At 34.3% G+C, this 16890-nt stretch overlaps 1 protein-coding gene across 1 annotated transcript in view; it reads right to left on the bottom strand.

Moving 5' to 3' along the window:
- The window catches only part of LOC150108120 (uncharacterized), a 58846-nt gene that overhangs the window by 24350 nt on the left and 17606 nt on the right, over positions 1 to 16890 (bottom strand). Inside the window, exons 4-5 of the mRNA XM_090415603.1 lie at positions 7861 to 7953; positions 5905 to 6039 (exon numbers count right to left, since the gene is read on the bottom strand). Of these exons, the coding sequence (XP_090271729.1) occupies positions 5905 to 6039; positions 7861 to 7953 (228 nt within the window). The remainder of the gene's footprint in view (positions 1 to 5904; positions 6040 to 7860; positions 7954 to 16890) is intronic.

Genomic DNA, 16890 nt, shown 5'->3' with positions numbered 1-16890 from the left:
AGAAATGTAAGTAATATATCATATGTAATCAAATATATGTAATAACTGTAACAAAAGTATGCAATATAGAGTGATTATATCCATTGATATTGTATATATAGAGTGTAAAATTGCAAAGAAACATCTGTAATAATCATCATTATGAATATAATAATAATATATGTTGTAAACAGTTATTGTTATTATTATTTTTTTTTAAAAAACTTTAAGTACGAGAAAGTATTTGTTATGCATAATTGTCTTCATATAATGTATGTAATTTATCTGAGAAATTTTAAAAAAAAATATTTTGAATACTGAATATTTGTAGTGAACAAAATGTAATAGTAATACTTCAATTGTATATTTGTAAATATTTTGTATATATGAAGAGGATAATAAACTTTTTCAAACTTGTCAAAAAATATATTATTATTATTATTATTATTATTATTATTATTATTATTATTATTATTATTATTATTATTATTATTATTATTATTATTCTCTCTGTCGGTGTAACGTATAATAATAATAATCTTTTTGGCCGGCCTGGTTAGTCGCGTAGTCAGCGTCTGCGCTTTCCAGCCAAAAGACTCCGGGTGCGAATCACGCCATGGGCATTGATGTTTGTGATTGTCTGTGGAAATACAAGTGATGGTCGGTAGCTGGCGTTGGTGTAGTTGGTGATGGAATGGTAGAGACGGAGTTGTAGAGCAGGTGCCCTCCCTCGATGAGTCCTTGGACTCCCTGGAGGTGTCAAATAATAATAATAATAATTTTAATAGAGTTGACAAACAAAAAATCACAGCTCCGAAGTTTTTTTTTTTTTTTTTTTTTAAATGCAAATAATCAAATATTTTATTTAGTTTGAAAAAATATCAATACATAAATATTGTATGTATTGATATTTATATATATATTTATATTAATATTTATTTATAAATATAAATTTTTTATATATAATAAAATAATAAAATAATAATATAATAATAAAATATTTATTAATATTTATAACATAAATAATGTTATAAATATTATATACATATAATTACTACAGCAACTATGTATGCAATTCATCTGAGACATAAAAAAAAAAAAAAAAAAATTCTGTATAATCCTTATTGTAAATACTGTAAATATTATTATTGTATGTAACTTATACTGAGACATAATAAAATGTTAAAAAAAAAAAAAAAAAAAAATTTATTATTATTATTGAATTGTGTAGTGAATTGTGTATGTATGTTGCATTACTGCATTGTGTAGTGAATTGTGTATGTATGTTGCATTACTGCATTGTATCGTGAATTGTGTGCACACTGGTGCCAATCCATATTTAGCTAGTTTAAAAAAATGTATATTCATATTTATAAAATGTACTCTGCATTTTGTATATCGAATTTTCGTACTGTACAGAAAAGATAATATGTTTTTCATTGTGTGTGTTGAGATACTCTGTGTGATAGTAAACCTTATCATTTTCATTATAAAAATAAATAAGTCGTTTATAAAAAAAAATTATTATTATTATTATTATTGTTATTATTATTATACTCTAAATTCAAAAATTCTGTATAAACCTTATTGTAAATATTGTAAATATTATTATTGTATGTAATTTATACTGAGACAATAAAAAAAAAAATTTTTTTAAATTATTATTATTATTATTATTATTATTGTTGTTGTTGTTGTTGTTGTTGTTGTTGTTATTGTTGTTGTTGTTATTATTATTGTAATTTTTAAAATTATATTTGTAATCGATTTGGAAACTAATAAAAAATTTTAAAAGCAATAAAAATTATTATTCTATCTATAAAAAAAAAAAAATCAGCTAACGCCTTTTTATTCCCGTATACGGGGAGTAGGCGAGGCCATTTAGCCCTATCTAACTTTTGGAGACTGAGTGGGCAGTTCAATCTCCACTGGTACCAATCAGAGATAGATGGCCCAAGGCTATCACTAATTAAGCGGTACTCAGTGAAGAGAGACGGCTCAAATGTGCCGCCATCTCGTGGTCCCTAACCCTAACACAATATATTTAATGTCTGAAATAATGTGGGTTCTACGGTCGATTTTCTTGAGTTTACAGGACGAAAAACCCGAGTTTCCGGGAGGAAAAACCTGCTTGCCCGTGCCAGAGATCGACTAACTCGGGAACCGGTCGAAAAAAGGCTTAGAAAAATTTCCTCTAGTCGCCGACTAGACTCGAAACCAAGTCTTCCTTCGTGCGGCCAAGCGCCGTGGTTGGCAAACGCCACATCCACTGAGCTACACAGGCTCTTATTCTATGTATGTATGTATGTAATTTATCTGAGAAATAATAAAATGTTAAAAAAGTATATGTAATGTAAATGTATATGAATATATACAGAATGTATTTGTATACAAAAAATATTATTAAAAAATATCTTAGCAGTATATGTATGCAGATTAGTGTGCAATTAGGTATTGTAAATATTATATGTGAATAATAATAAAGTTATTATTATATTAAAAATATTATTATTATTGAATATATCTGGAGTCCGTAGACTCATCGTGGGAAGTTCGTGACATCCATTTTCCATCAATATCTGTAATATTTTTCTTGAACTCATTTACCGACAAAACACCTACAACTAACTCTGATAAGCTATTCCATCATTCATCACTCTCCAAGCAAAAAAATCTATTTCTTATGCCCTTGCTAAGCACACGCTTACTTAATTTCCATGGGTGTGTTTAATTTCCCTCGTATTATTCACGTACTGAAATAAGTCCTCCGCACATACACATCAATCCCATAAATCCCTCAAATACCTTATTTGTCTCTATCATATTCCCTCTTATCCACCTATTAACCAAGATCTGTAACTCTCAAATCTTCAATCACTCCTTATATGTAGCATCCCAAAACTTGCCACCTTCTTGGGCACTCGCCTCTAAATCCGCCTCACCTCTTCCACATCGCTAACAAACCCTCTCAACTAGATCTGTGTACAGTAATCCGGCTGATGCCCTATCAAAGACTTATAAGGAGAAATAACTGCTTATCTCTGCGTGTCAGAATATTCTTCAATAACCAGATAATCCTATGAGCTACCTTGGCCACATATGCTCTTAGAAACTTTAATTCCCCATCCACAAACACCAGCAAATCCCTGACTTCATCAATTTCTGGACTACAGTTCAATTAATATGGTACACAGATGGTAATCTTTTCACTCCAAAATGGATAACCTTACATTTTGCCACATTAAATTGACCTTCTTTTTTTTTCTGTCTACTGCCAGTCTATTTAAATCGTCCTGTAAAATATCAACATAATCATTATTGACTGTTGCGCTACCTAATTTTGCATCATCTGCAACCAACTGAATATTTCTCCTCCGATCATCTCTTATACTCGTATAATTAATGTACAGATTAAATAGCAGTGTCCCAAGCAGAGAGCCGTGTGGTACGCCACTAAACAACAGACCTTCAACGAGACTCTGCTCTAGGTAAACTACTGTCTGGTATCTCTCCATCAGCCATCATCACCTTATCCATGTCATCAGTTTCATGTCATGCCATTTTCATGTCAATTTATTAATATTAATTATTATTATTTTACAGATTGCTAACAACAAAATAGCTACATATATAATCTCTTTTTTTCCCACAACCCTTGAGCGGTAAGAATTATATAAAAGAAACTATAGTGTTACTAAAGTATGACTTAAATAATGCTTAAAGAAAGGAACAAAGTCACATTTGTTTCGTAATGCCTTTTACACTGTGAGTAAAAAAAAATCATAAATATGATCATTTTTGTAGCCGAATAATTAATATCTAGTAATCATTAAGAATTCTGCTTTTTAATAATATTAGTAATGAACACTACTAATATTTATAAAATCACACTGAAGCAAGTATGAAAATTATTGGAAACATTCATAAAAAAGGTACGTTTCACATTAACATAATAACATAAACAATAACTGTTTAATTTAAGCCTCAGTTCTGGTAAAGTTCCATTTGAGTGGAAAGAGGGGAAAATAATTCCACTACATAAGAGGCTCCAGAAATTATAGACCAATCAGTATAACGGGAGTGGTGGTTAAGATTTTTGAAAATTTGATAAAAATTAGAATTCAGGACTGGATGGACAGAAATATGATACTTTATAAGGGACAACATGGTTTTGTGAAGGGTTGATCTTGCCTTAGCAATTTGCTCACTTTCTATAATGAAATAACAATGGAATTGGATAAAGGAAATCCTTATTCAGTGATCCTGCCAGACTTTGCAAAGGCATTTGACAAGATTCTTAATGGGACTCTGTTGCATAAATTGGAGCTAATGGGTATGAATCCGAGGCTAGTGATTTGGATTAGAGGGTGGCTAGTGGATAGATACCAAAGAGTGGTTTATGGTGTAGCTGAGTCCAGTAGAAGGCAAGTGACTAGTGGTGTGCCTCAGGGCTCAGTGCTTGGTCCTTTATTATTTAATTTGTACATCAATGATATTGGGAATACTTTGAAAGGGGATATCCACTTCTTTGCTGATGATGCAAAACTGGGAAGAGCGATAGTCAATTCAGATGATGTGGATATCTTGCAGGATGACTTAAATAGGTTGATGGTTTGGGCTAAACTAAACGGCTGCCAGTTTAACGTGGCCAAGTGTAAGTAAACATTAATATAGTAAACATGCTGTTTACTATATTAATGGAACTGAACTACAAGAAGTTGATGAGAATAGGGACTTGGGAGTTATTATTGAGAACTTAAGTTTCGAAGGCGTATTGCAAGGGTTGCCAAAACTTCACATTACATGGTTATTGAAGAACACACTATCAAGCAGGGATAAGGAAGTGATTATCCTACTTTATAAGGCATTAATAAGACCTCATTTGAACTATTGTGCACAGATCTGGTCACCTGGATTTCTTGGTGATGAGGAAATAGTGGAGAGGATTCAGAGGCTGGTTAAGAAAATTGTTGTAGGCCTGTGTGGGATGTTTCCTACGAAAATAGATTTAAGGTCTGTGGGCTCCAAAAACTAGCTGATAGAGGTAGGAGAGGAGATATGATAGAGACATATAAATTATTAAAAGGGTTTTATAGGATTGATACTGATAACATTTTTAAGACCAGTGCAGGAAGGAAGAGAACGAGGGGCCATCCCTGGAGATTGTGTAAGAGTGTGGTTAACAAGAGTAGCAGACGAAACCAACCTTGCTTATCAAATTTTAAGGCTTTGCACTTTGCAACATTAAACTAATAGCTCCAGTCATTTGCCCACTGACATATGAGAGGGGGAGAGGGATTGGATTTTTTGCTTGCAGGGTTGTAAATGGATGGAATGCGTTGCCAGAGGTGGTTGTGAATGCTTCGTTTGAACGCTTTGGAAAGGCCTGTGTTTGGGTCCTAGACTGGACTCGAACATAGGTCTTTCCAACCGAATGGTAGTATCTTCGAAATCGACTGCTATGAAGGCTCACAGTACATTGTATACAATATAAATTTAGTAAACTCTCTCTCTCTCTCTCTCTCTCTCTCCAAAGTGCAATTTCACTCTAAATGGTTGAAGAACGATGCTATGAAATTTTTTCCCTTTTGTTTTTTAATTGTTGGACGGTTTTAACAGAATAAGCTTTCGAAATAATCATACTAATAATGACTAACTGGATGGAATGTAACGAAATTTGATATTTCCTTACACTGTTTATCTGGAATTCATATTCCAAATACGAAATGTAAGATGATGCCTCCATAGAGTCAGTTTCTGGTCGTACTGTGTAAATTACCAAACTGGGGGGGGGGGGGAATTGTCATTCTCCGTGATAATTGAACTATAAAGAATGTAAACCGAAATACATCTGTTTATGATCGTCTACGATCATTACTTTACTCTTTAAATGATCAAAAGGAATATGAAATAATTTTTACTCACCGTCAAAAACAAATACCTGAACTTCACAAATTTCTATGTAGCCTCCAGCGGAACTATCACGTAATTTTTCTATAATATTAATAACATTCCCTGTAGTATTGGGCTTGCAGTATACAACACGCCATTGTTCCCCATCTGAAATAATGCAAATTTATCAGAATTTTTAAAATCGTAATCTGGAATACATAACTCTCTTCGTAATATTTAAAGCAGCTATTCTAAAATTATCTATACATGTTTGCCTTCTTTGTGTAACTGTTTAAGGAGAATGCGCGTGATTTCAATCTTACTGGAGCATAGGAAATTTTTAATAATTAATATGATTATGATTAAATATTTAGCTTAATTAATAACAAACCAGCTGACAAATTATTTACGTAAATCTAGATGTTATGTTTGTTTCAGTCTTTTTGTTCTAAGGAAATATCTCTCTTTCTTTTATATATATATATATATATATATATATATATATATATATACTGCTTGGTAAAAAGTCAACGAAGATACCCCATAGGCAAGGCGCATCGTGCCATGTATCGAATCACGTGTTTGGAGCCGGTATAAATTGGAGGAATATGATTCTCGAAAGTCAGTGCAATGTCCAAATGAAATGGCTGTGAGAAGGGAATTGTCCGAATCTGAAAGAGGTGGTGTAAGAGGATGACATGATGCAAGCCTACTATTGGGCAAATTGTTGACAAATTGGGTCATGCCAGGTCAACAGTCAGTGATACCATACTGAGATGGAAGCGCAGGGAATCAACTGCAAGTGCCACCTGCAGTGGACGACCCACCACACTCACCGAACGTGACCTTAGGTGCGTGTAATTGAACGTTCCGCCATTCGTCAGCGGAACGTTCAACGAGGAGTTCCAGCTATCGACTTGAACACGGATCTGTACGGAAACATTCAAAACCGAGGCTCACAACATGGGTCTCCATGGTAAGACAGCAATGTGCGAGCCCCACACTACCCGAACCACCATACAGCATTGTCTTCTTCAGTGAGGCAAAGAGCATGTGCAGTGAGACATGGAAGCTTAGAAAGCTTTCATGTCTCGCTGCACACACGAGTCACGTTATACCCACTACCGAGCAGATGGAGGTGTGTGGGTGTGGTGGATGCCCGATGAATGTCTTTTTGTTGCGTAATCTCAACTATGAAATTCTGAGGTTTTGCGGTGTGATGGTATGGTCCTGATTTTCCTGGTTTGGCCTTGGACTTCCATTTGTGGTACCAAGTACATTGAACTCCGACGGGTATCTGAACATTCTAGACAATGCAATGCTCCCTACTCTGTGGCCTTTCCAACGAAATGAGCATTTTCTCTTCCATCAAGACAATGCTCCGTGTCATAAGGCTGTGGACATGAACATCATCATTTGACCGGTCTCCACAGAGTTGAGGTCATTTGAAGCATACTTGATTGGGGACATTTGTCATTTGCATAAATGTTACGATCGCAGCGTTTCACTGCATACCAGGAGTATCATACATAATTTACATGTATTGCAGTGCCATGTATCGTTCTAGTGGCAATTTTTAGAACTAACGTTGTTTTTTGCGCGAAATAACATTTCATTGCCACACACATCATCATCATCATGTTAATATTAAATTGTTCCACTGAGTAGTTACCCAGTTACAGTCTTTCGAAATGTGAACTTTAATTATAATCACCCTCTATGGCATGGTCCTGATTTTCGTGTTTCCTATCTACTAATAATTCTGATTTCCTGGAGTGTTTGGGAAACAAAAAACGAGTGCAAGAAATATCTCATAACGCACATTTTTTTACTACATAAGATCTTATTCAACATTTTGAAAGGAAATCTGTGACTTGTGATCAACAGGTATTTTCATAAAGTACTTTTAAATGTAAGTATAATGAGTTCTTAAACCTAGTCTTAGAAAATATAAAACGGAAGCCTGACTTATATTAACCATTTACTTACTTATATTAACTTTCTGTTTTTCATCATCATCACACCTACGTTCTCCACTTGAATCTGACACCTTAACTTCATAATTTGCATTAGATTTGTTTCCTGCAATGGAAATTAATATTTATTTGCTTTCACGTTTCAACTTTTTTCCGCTGAAATTAAGATGGCATCTTTGAATGATTTCATACTTGAGTGGATAAGAGGGATAGGAGACGAGAGCGGGAAAGAGTACGCAAGAGAGAAGGTAACTTCATTCATTCAATTACAAAATGTGATGGAGATGAAGAAGTTATTTCTAAAAAAAATATTGTATCATGAAGAACTCAAATAATTTTTTTAGAAAACATTTTTTTTTTCACTTTAACAAAGACAACTTATTAATATGTTTGGCACTTAAATTGCGAAAAATTTCTCAATGTGAACGGATTTTTTAATTATTGATTTATTTCTGATTTCAAACTGGAAGCGTGAGTGTATTTATTCAAGAATCAACGAATCAGAATTCAACGAATCTTGATAATTTATTTTTAATTTTGATGCATGAGATGAGAATAATGAATGGGAAGAAAGATTACAAGCTCATTGAAACTGTGACACACAGACAGGAATGGATGAGAAGTTCCAAAAATTTCTCCCAAAATATAAAACAATACTTAAGGATGATCCTTAATCTTTCATTTATGTCATTTCGATAATTTTTACGATTTTATTTATTTATTTTTTTTATTTTTATTATTATTTTTTTAAATGTGTCCCGCCTACAAAAAATTGGAAAGCTATCGTAGATAGAATTATAAACTACCTAAATTAGGGTTAGGTAGTTTAGGGAAACCTTTGCTCAAAACACCAAACATAGAACGTTTTCAAATCACTTCAGGTTTCCAAGTAATGTTGGTTCGAAGTTCGATTTAAGTGAACGCATGTTATTAGGAGAGAGCTGAGGATCTCAGAAAGGAAAACGCATGATTTTGTAAAAAGGTGCCCTCCCTCGATGAGGCATTAGACTCCCTGGAAGTATTACGTAATAATAATAAACAATAAATAAATAAAATAAATTTATTTGGATATCATTTACTGCAACCGGTACAGCTAGTTAACCATCCTTCATATCGCCCGGCAAAAAATCGCTTTCCGAAGTCAGATAAACAGTAGTTTATTGTATATAAGCGACCTGAAAAGTATATTCCTCTCAAAACAAAACAAAACAAAAAAATTGCCACACACATCTTCACTTCACCTGCCTTATAATTCATTTTAGGCGAACTGTATTTTCGACGAATTGTTGTTTTTCAATCAATTGTGTTTCGATAAATTCTGTTCGATTAACTGCTGATCGGTGAATTTCTTTTTCGGGAATTGCCTTTCGATGAATTGCTTTTTTTGGGAATTGCCTTTCGATGAATTGCTTTTTTCGGAATTGCCTTCCGATGAATTGTTTTTCTATTAACTATTGTTCGATGAGTTGATTTTCGAATGTTTATTCGATGAATTATTTTTTCGATAAATTGCCTTTCTGTAAATTGTCGTTCGGTAAATTCTTTCGATAAATTGTTTTCGGTGAATTCTCCGGATACCGTCATAGCCTCCGTAGCTAATTTCTTGTCATTCTCTGATTTAGGCTTTCCGAACAATATTCTTTACTTTTCTGGCCTGAGCTTTATATATTTCATAACTCTTCTCACTCTTATTCTCTCGATAATCTTTCTACATCATCATCTTCTCTTGTGGATCTGTTGTTTAATAAGGCTGCACATCCATTTCACTCCCAACATATTTATTCTTCGAACACTAGGGATACATTCAGATACCGACTTCTTTAATCACTTTTTCAAAGATTCCCATACATTGCTGACATTTTTCTCATTCAGTAACTGATACCCTGGGATCATAGATAGTATTATCCTAAGTTTATCATAATTTCCAGCTCGGTACTTCAGCATGTAACCTGTTCTAATAGGAACTTCAATACTCTTAAGTGTTTTTAGGTTACCATGTTGCTGAGCTGGATGTTCAGCTCAGCAACATGGCAACTTGGAAACTCTCATCCGTTTACCTAAGAACAAACTCTCTTCTTCGTCTCATCCAGTAGTTTATGAAGTGCCCTGTTCTTTTGTCCTGGCTTACTATGAACAGAGAGGAAGAACTGTTCACAAGTTCATAAGATGTACTTGTCAACATTTCACCTTGATGAACATAAAAAATACATCTGGCACTATCATTATGGCCAGTCAGGGTTAGCAGACCATGCCTTGGACCTTCACACAGAATTAAATGGAAGAAAACAAAAGTGCTGCACAAAAGTCATTATTAGTCAGATAGATGTTTTTGGAATCAGCAGCAGTTTTAAAACGTACTCCAAACTTTAACAAATATAGCTGTAAAAATTTACCAAAAATCGGGAAGACAGTCATTTTAAGATCTAACTAATAATTTTATTTCTCTTTTTTCAAATTGATGGAGCTTAATTAGGACTTTAGTGCCTTGTGTTGTCCGTTACATTTTTTTTTTTTTTAAACTAGTCCCACTGTTACATCAAATTGTTGTTGTTTCGTGTACTGGGACAACTGTTCTTGTGCTCCCAAGATGCTGAATATAATACCAACAAAATATCTGCTAATAAGTTAATAAATATTAATTTTTTTATCGTTCTGTGTTGTAATCAATACGGTGAAAATAAATTAACCTGTACTGCAAACACATAAGCCCTTTCACGCCTTTGCAATGATATTAATCTATTTAGTTTGTAGTGTGCACAAAATGTGTGTTTTTATAGCGTAGCTTAGTATATTTTCGCATAGTGTTTTGTATATTAGTGATTTTATGGGAGTACAAACTATGTCTTTTAACCTGAAAAATTTCCAGTTATTGTCCAGAGTTTGTTTTGCAGATGACTTATGTGGCTATTTCTGTTCATATCTGCATTAACCCGGCGTTGGTAAGGTGTGGTTAGTAAGGATCTTTGGGATCTGTGGGACCCCATCTTACTAACGCCGGGTTAATTCCAAGGTATCGTATTGTTTCAACATGAGTGATGGTAGTGGTTTCACTGTTCTATGTGTTTTGTATATTAGAGAATGGATTTTGGATAGTTATATATTTTATTATCAACTGGTTGAATTAGTGGATTTCTAAATATAATTAATTTTGTCTTATCCGAGTTTTGGTGTATAAAGTTTTTGATGAGCCACTCAGTGAGCAGATTTATGTCATATTAGATGTTTGTTTATTTGAGCTATGCTTGCATTATTATGGATTCATACTATAGCTGTGTCGTCTGCATATTGGAAGCTTTGCCTTTGAGAGGTAGCTGGTTAATATCATGCATATATATGTTGAATAGAATTGGAGAGAGAGAGAGAGAGAGAGAGAGCGAGAACAGTTCCCTGTGGCACTCCAGCAGGTTACTGGTAACTCTATACTACGGATTGATCCGATGCGTGTAATTTTTTTCTGCTTTGAAGATAGTTTCTAAACCACCTTTTCAGAGGCCCACCTATTCCAACGTAGCTTAGCTTTTCTAATAAGGTTACATGTATGAGTGTGTCGAATGCTTTGGTAAAGTATTCGACACACTCATACATGTGTGTGTGTGTGTGTGTGTGTGTGTGTGTGTGTGTGTGTGTGTGTGTGTGTGTGTGTGTGTGTGTGTGTGTGTGTGTGTGTGTGTGTGTGTGTGTGTGTGTGTGTGTGTCGAATGCTTTGGTAAAGTTGATAAAGATTACCATGACAAATTTGTTTTTTCTAAAGTTGCATTAATTGATGAGCCACTCAGTGAGCAGATTTATGTCATATTAATATATACGATGTAAAATCTTCCAGGAGAGATGTTATTCCCTTATTCTTCTGAAAACCATACTGTGTTTTGGGGATGATATAATCGTTCTCTGTATGTTGCGAGTTTGTTAAGCATGATCCGCTAAATAATTTGATTGATAATTGGTAGTCTGAAATTATTGATTAAATTTCTTTTTTTCATGTATGTACCGCTATATAGTTGTGATTATTGCAGTCTTTAACATACTGAGTATTTAAAGATTTTATTTATCAGTTTAAAGAAATAGACTAGCTGCATATTGCTTGATATGTTTAGGCCTGATGCCAGCGATTTCTGCGCCTTTGTGTGGTTTGGTTTGATGGATTACAGAGAATAGTTTGGCTTCTCTCATAACTGAGAACCATAATGCCTGTTTTGTTGTTTTCCTCCTAGTGGTTTTGTGAGTGGAGCGATCTTTCTCTGTAGTTCTTGGATGGAGTCTACAAAGTATAGGTTAATTAACGTTGGAACATATTTTGTAGGAAGAATAGTGGCAAATCCTATTATCTTATGTACGGGACTCGAATCAGTATTCTACGTTGAATTCATGGTGTTTTAACAGCCCGAGGATGGGCCTTCAGCTTATTAATAAAGATTTTTGCAAAAAATGTGTATGTGTTTCCATTATTTGGATAACCCCTGTATATTTACATTATATATTCAGTATGTAATACATGTAGTGGGTGCCATAATCATAGAAGGTGCCATAATCATAAACTATATTTACATTTTGTTCACATCTTTCGAAGCCAATGCTGGACTTTTATGAAGATGCTTTAGGTGTCATTAGAGTATATAATTAGTGTTATAGTGTCATATTACTAATAGTGTTATAGTGTTATACTACTCGTAGATGCTTTTTGGTTTATGTGTTCAATACTATTATGAATTATTGTTATAATGTGTACAGAGTTATGATATATGCCAAATTAAGGTATAATAGTTATTTACTTTTTTGATGCAAATAAATGCTGAGGACATTTATTTTATTTTTTAATATTCATAATTAGCAATAGCAAATACAGTATATTAGCTGTATATTTGTTACTTTATTCACATCTTTCGAATCCGATGAAAATGAATAAATATATTATTAGGCACTAGATTTTTTTCTTCTTTTTTTTTCTGTATGTGGCTATTTTGATATTAGACATTGTTACTGAGCATAGGAACCACAAGGTACTCTTTAGGGTAGTATATGAACTTAGGTTCTTCCAATGGTGTTCCGTACATAAGCACTGCGACACTGCAGCACCCCAAGGAAAAAAATTTAAAAAATTAAATTTTGTTTGTGTTTATAAATAATAACAATGCTTTCAACATTATATCAATGCAGTACAGCATGTTAAAGGTTACAGCTTATGTTTTGACATTGATTGAATAGTTAATAATTGGAATTGTTCGATTAACGCTTTAGATTACGAAACAAATGCACTGCGATTTAACGATGATATTCGTTTGCGCATGTCATTGCACGTTACGTCATTCCCTATAACTGCTCAAACGGCAGTGCATTTTTAGTATGCTTCCGCGCCTTGTTTCTGTGAGATATGAAATGTTTATTATTGGTGCGTGGTGAACTATTTTTTGTCAATCTTATTTTATTTTGTTAAAATAACATATAATTATTTATTTATTATAGATACAAGACTGAATTACGACGAGTGTCACTGTTGAAAATATGAAAAGAATTTTATTTTTTCAGTTATCGTTACACGAAACAAATGCACTGCGATCTAACGCCGATATTCGTTTGTGCTTGTCGTTGCATGTTACGTCATTAGCTACACTGCCTCTTGGACAGTGTATCTTATGCCTGCTCTGTTATTTCTGTGAACTACGAAACGTTTATTATTGGTGCATGTTCGTGGTGAACTATTTTTTTGTAAATCTTATTTTATTTTGTTAAAATAACATATAATTATTTATTTATTATAGATACAAGGCTGAATTATGAGTGTCACTGTTGAAAATATGAAAAGAATTATATTTTTTCAATTATCGTTACACGAAACAAATGTACTGCGATCTAACGCCGATATTCGTTTGCACTTGTCATTGCTATTGATACGAAACTTTTATTATTAGTGTTTGTTCGTGGTGAGGAGGAAATATTTTTAATAAAGCAATTTTTAATATGTAAATTTATTTATTAATAAATTCGTTACTGATTAGAAAAAAAAGTTTATTTTTTTTTAAAATTAAGTAATTAATTTTTTTTTATATGCAGCACCCCCACTTAAAATTTTTATCGGCCGCCACTGGTTCTTCATACTGTATGGAAGCTTATTTAATAGGTCTGGTACATAGAACTGGCGGGTTGTTTTGACATATGCATTATTATAATTACTTGTAATGTATGTTATATGCTGAGGGCTCATTTCATATGGAATTGTTACTGTTATTCGGTATTTTCTGGAAAAGTAGTGTCTTAGCATGATAATGTGATGTCTAAGGTTGGTTACAGTCAGAAGTTGATTGTTGGTATATGCTGATGGACGAAAAAGAGGACTACTAATATGGCACTCCTGAGTTGTTGTTGCCATCAGCCTGTTTTGTAATGAGTTTAGTTTTTTCATTAAGTATCGCGGTGCAGAACCAAAGCAAGCCATATCATATCTCAGTATAGACTCACCTACGAATTTATACATGATTTTCGTAGTATTTAAAGGCAATGTGTCTTGTAAGCAATGCATTTTAAAGAGTAACATCTGCAGTTTTTGTATATATAATTAATATGTATGTGTTCCATCGCATATTGTATTTCAAATTCAATGTACAGGCCTAAATATTTGTCACAGTGCAGGCATAAGTATTTGAGATTTTTAACTTCCTGGATTGTTGGGCAAGTACAGGTTTTTGTTTTCTTTGGGTAATGTCAAGTATGACATTTCAATGAAATGTGTGAGAGATCTGCAGCTATTCGAGGACTTCTAAATATTACGACGCAAGACGCAAGACGTTGCTCACTATAAGGGTGATGCAAAATGCTTTTATAATCCCTGCTATCTGATAAGGTTGCTGTGTGAGGAAAAGTTTATGAGCTAAGTGCTCTGCTTGAGTGGGTGCGGTTTAAAGATCTTCATTTGGAAGTAGGATGGCCTTGGGTCTCCTATATTTGGAGAAGTCTGTTTCATCATAATTTGCTGCTTGTTTCACTAATTCATTTGGATGTGAAGAGGATGCTGAGAAGAACTGAACTGCTGAAGACTGCAGGAAAGATTAGATGTAGGGGATATTTGTATCCCGGTGGAGTTGGACATTTCTGATATACCATGGTGCGTTTAAGATCATGCGGAGACATTTGTTTTGCACTCTCTATAGTTTGATGATATTTGTACTTGAGATGTGGCTCCAGGCTGGGGATGCATAAGTAATAATGGGTCGAATCATCAAATGATGAAAGAGCAGTTTTATTTTGGTATCCAGCTTGCTATTCCTGTTGATAAGAGGGTAAAGCTGTGCAATGACTCTTGATGCTTTTGTACATGAGCTTTTATATGTGGACTGAAGGTTAGTTTTCTGTCCAGCAGTACACCCAGGTATTTGACTTTTGCTTTCCAGGGAATCTTGATATTAAATAGGAAGATGTCATCTTTGGGAGATATTGAGTTTTTAGTGAAGAGCATGGCGATACTCTTCTGAGGGTTTACTTGCAATCTCCATTCCGAGAACCAGTGCTCTAATCTCTGCAGGTTTTCTTGCAGTTTCTTGGTGACAAGGTGCGGTTTAATAGATCTGGTTAGTATAGATCTGTGTCGTCTGCGTATAGGGCAATGATGGATGACATTGGATTGTGCGGAATGTCCGCCATGTAAATCGTGAAAAGTATCGGTGCCAGTAGGGACCGTTGAGGCACTCCTGCCAAGATGCGTCGCGCTAGGTAGATAATATATCATTTAGCTTGACTTGCATTCGTCTCTCACTAAGAAATGACTTTATAATTTGGACTAGATCTAATGGAATGCCAGCTAAAATCAACTTGTATAGTAGTCTAAAGTGCCATAATTTGTCGAACGCCTGCTCTGGTGTATTGGTGCCAATTGTAACTTGTGGTAATGAATTCGATTAGTCTATGAATTTGTTGGGTGGTACTGTGAAACTGGCGAAAACCAAACTGTTCTGAAGGAAGGATGTTTAATTTTTTTACTGAAAGTTGAATTCTGGAAAGGGTAGCTTTTTCTGCTATTTTGCCCAAATTAGAAATCAGACTTATGGGACGATAACTTTGAGGCTGCTGAGGAACCTTTCCAGGCTTGTATATAAGAAGCCTGGTAAGTACTTTCTCTCTGCCAACTTCCACGCAGAGGGAAAGTACTTAAACCTGAACATAGCATTTATTATTGTTGTAAGATATACGATGGCCTTTCGGGGTAGCAGTTTAATAACTTTGTTGGATATGCCGTCAGGCCATGGAACTTTTTTATTCTTTAATTTCTTTATAATGTTATAAATTTCAGCTGGGGAAGTAGGTGTAAGTTGGCTGATACAGGTATCAGGCCGTTTTAACACGTGTCTGACGTGGCGGTGGACTTTGTAAATATGATTGAAATTTAGATTATTGTATGACGGGCTACACTGTTTTTCTAAATTTTTAGCTATAGTTTCGGCTTTTTCTGCATCTGTGTAAACAATGTTCAGGTCAGATTTGAGAGGAGGAAGAGATTTGTTTTTGTTTTTGATGTTTCTCAGGAACTTCCAGACGGTTTGATCACCAGGTGATAGGAGGCTAATTTATCTTCCCATAGTTTGTTTCTGTGGACTTTAATTGCATCTCTCACTGCACTGTTAATTTTGTTGAGATATTTTTTGTCTTGGGGTGCTCTGGTGTTGTGGTATCTTTTTCTTGCTTTATTTTTTTCCCTGATTAAGTTCATTATGTCATCTGGTAGTCGTTTAGGCTTGAAAGCAATTGAATTTGAAGGTGATAGATGCTATGGCTGTGTTGATTTGATCAGTAAGTTTATTGATTGCAGAATCAATTTCTTCCTTGGAATTAATATGATGGACCGGATCAATGTAGTTTGGAAGCATTTTGGATAGCTTTTCCCAGGGAATGAAGGTGTGAGGCGAAGGGGGGAAGTCCCCTCTGATAACCCAGTTGGAGCAAAATAGGATTGTGGTCTGATGATAATTCATTCAATGATTCCAGGGTGTACTGCAGAGATTGACATTCTGAAGGACAGCTATATCCAAGACGTCGGATGAGCCAGTGGGACTGTGGT

The sequence above is a fragment of the Typopeltis vanoorti genome, chromosome 3, assembly GCF_054136105.1.
Source record: "Typopeltis vanoorti isolate ZY-2024b chromosome 3, IOZ_Tvanoo_1.0, whole genome shotgun sequence".
Lineage (NCBI taxonomy): Eukaryota > Metazoa > Arthropoda > Arachnida > Uropygi > Thelyphonidae > Typopeltis > Typopeltis vanoorti.
Note: the sequence above shows the minus strand (reverse complement) of the source record. Positions and strands in the feature narration are given on the sequence as shown.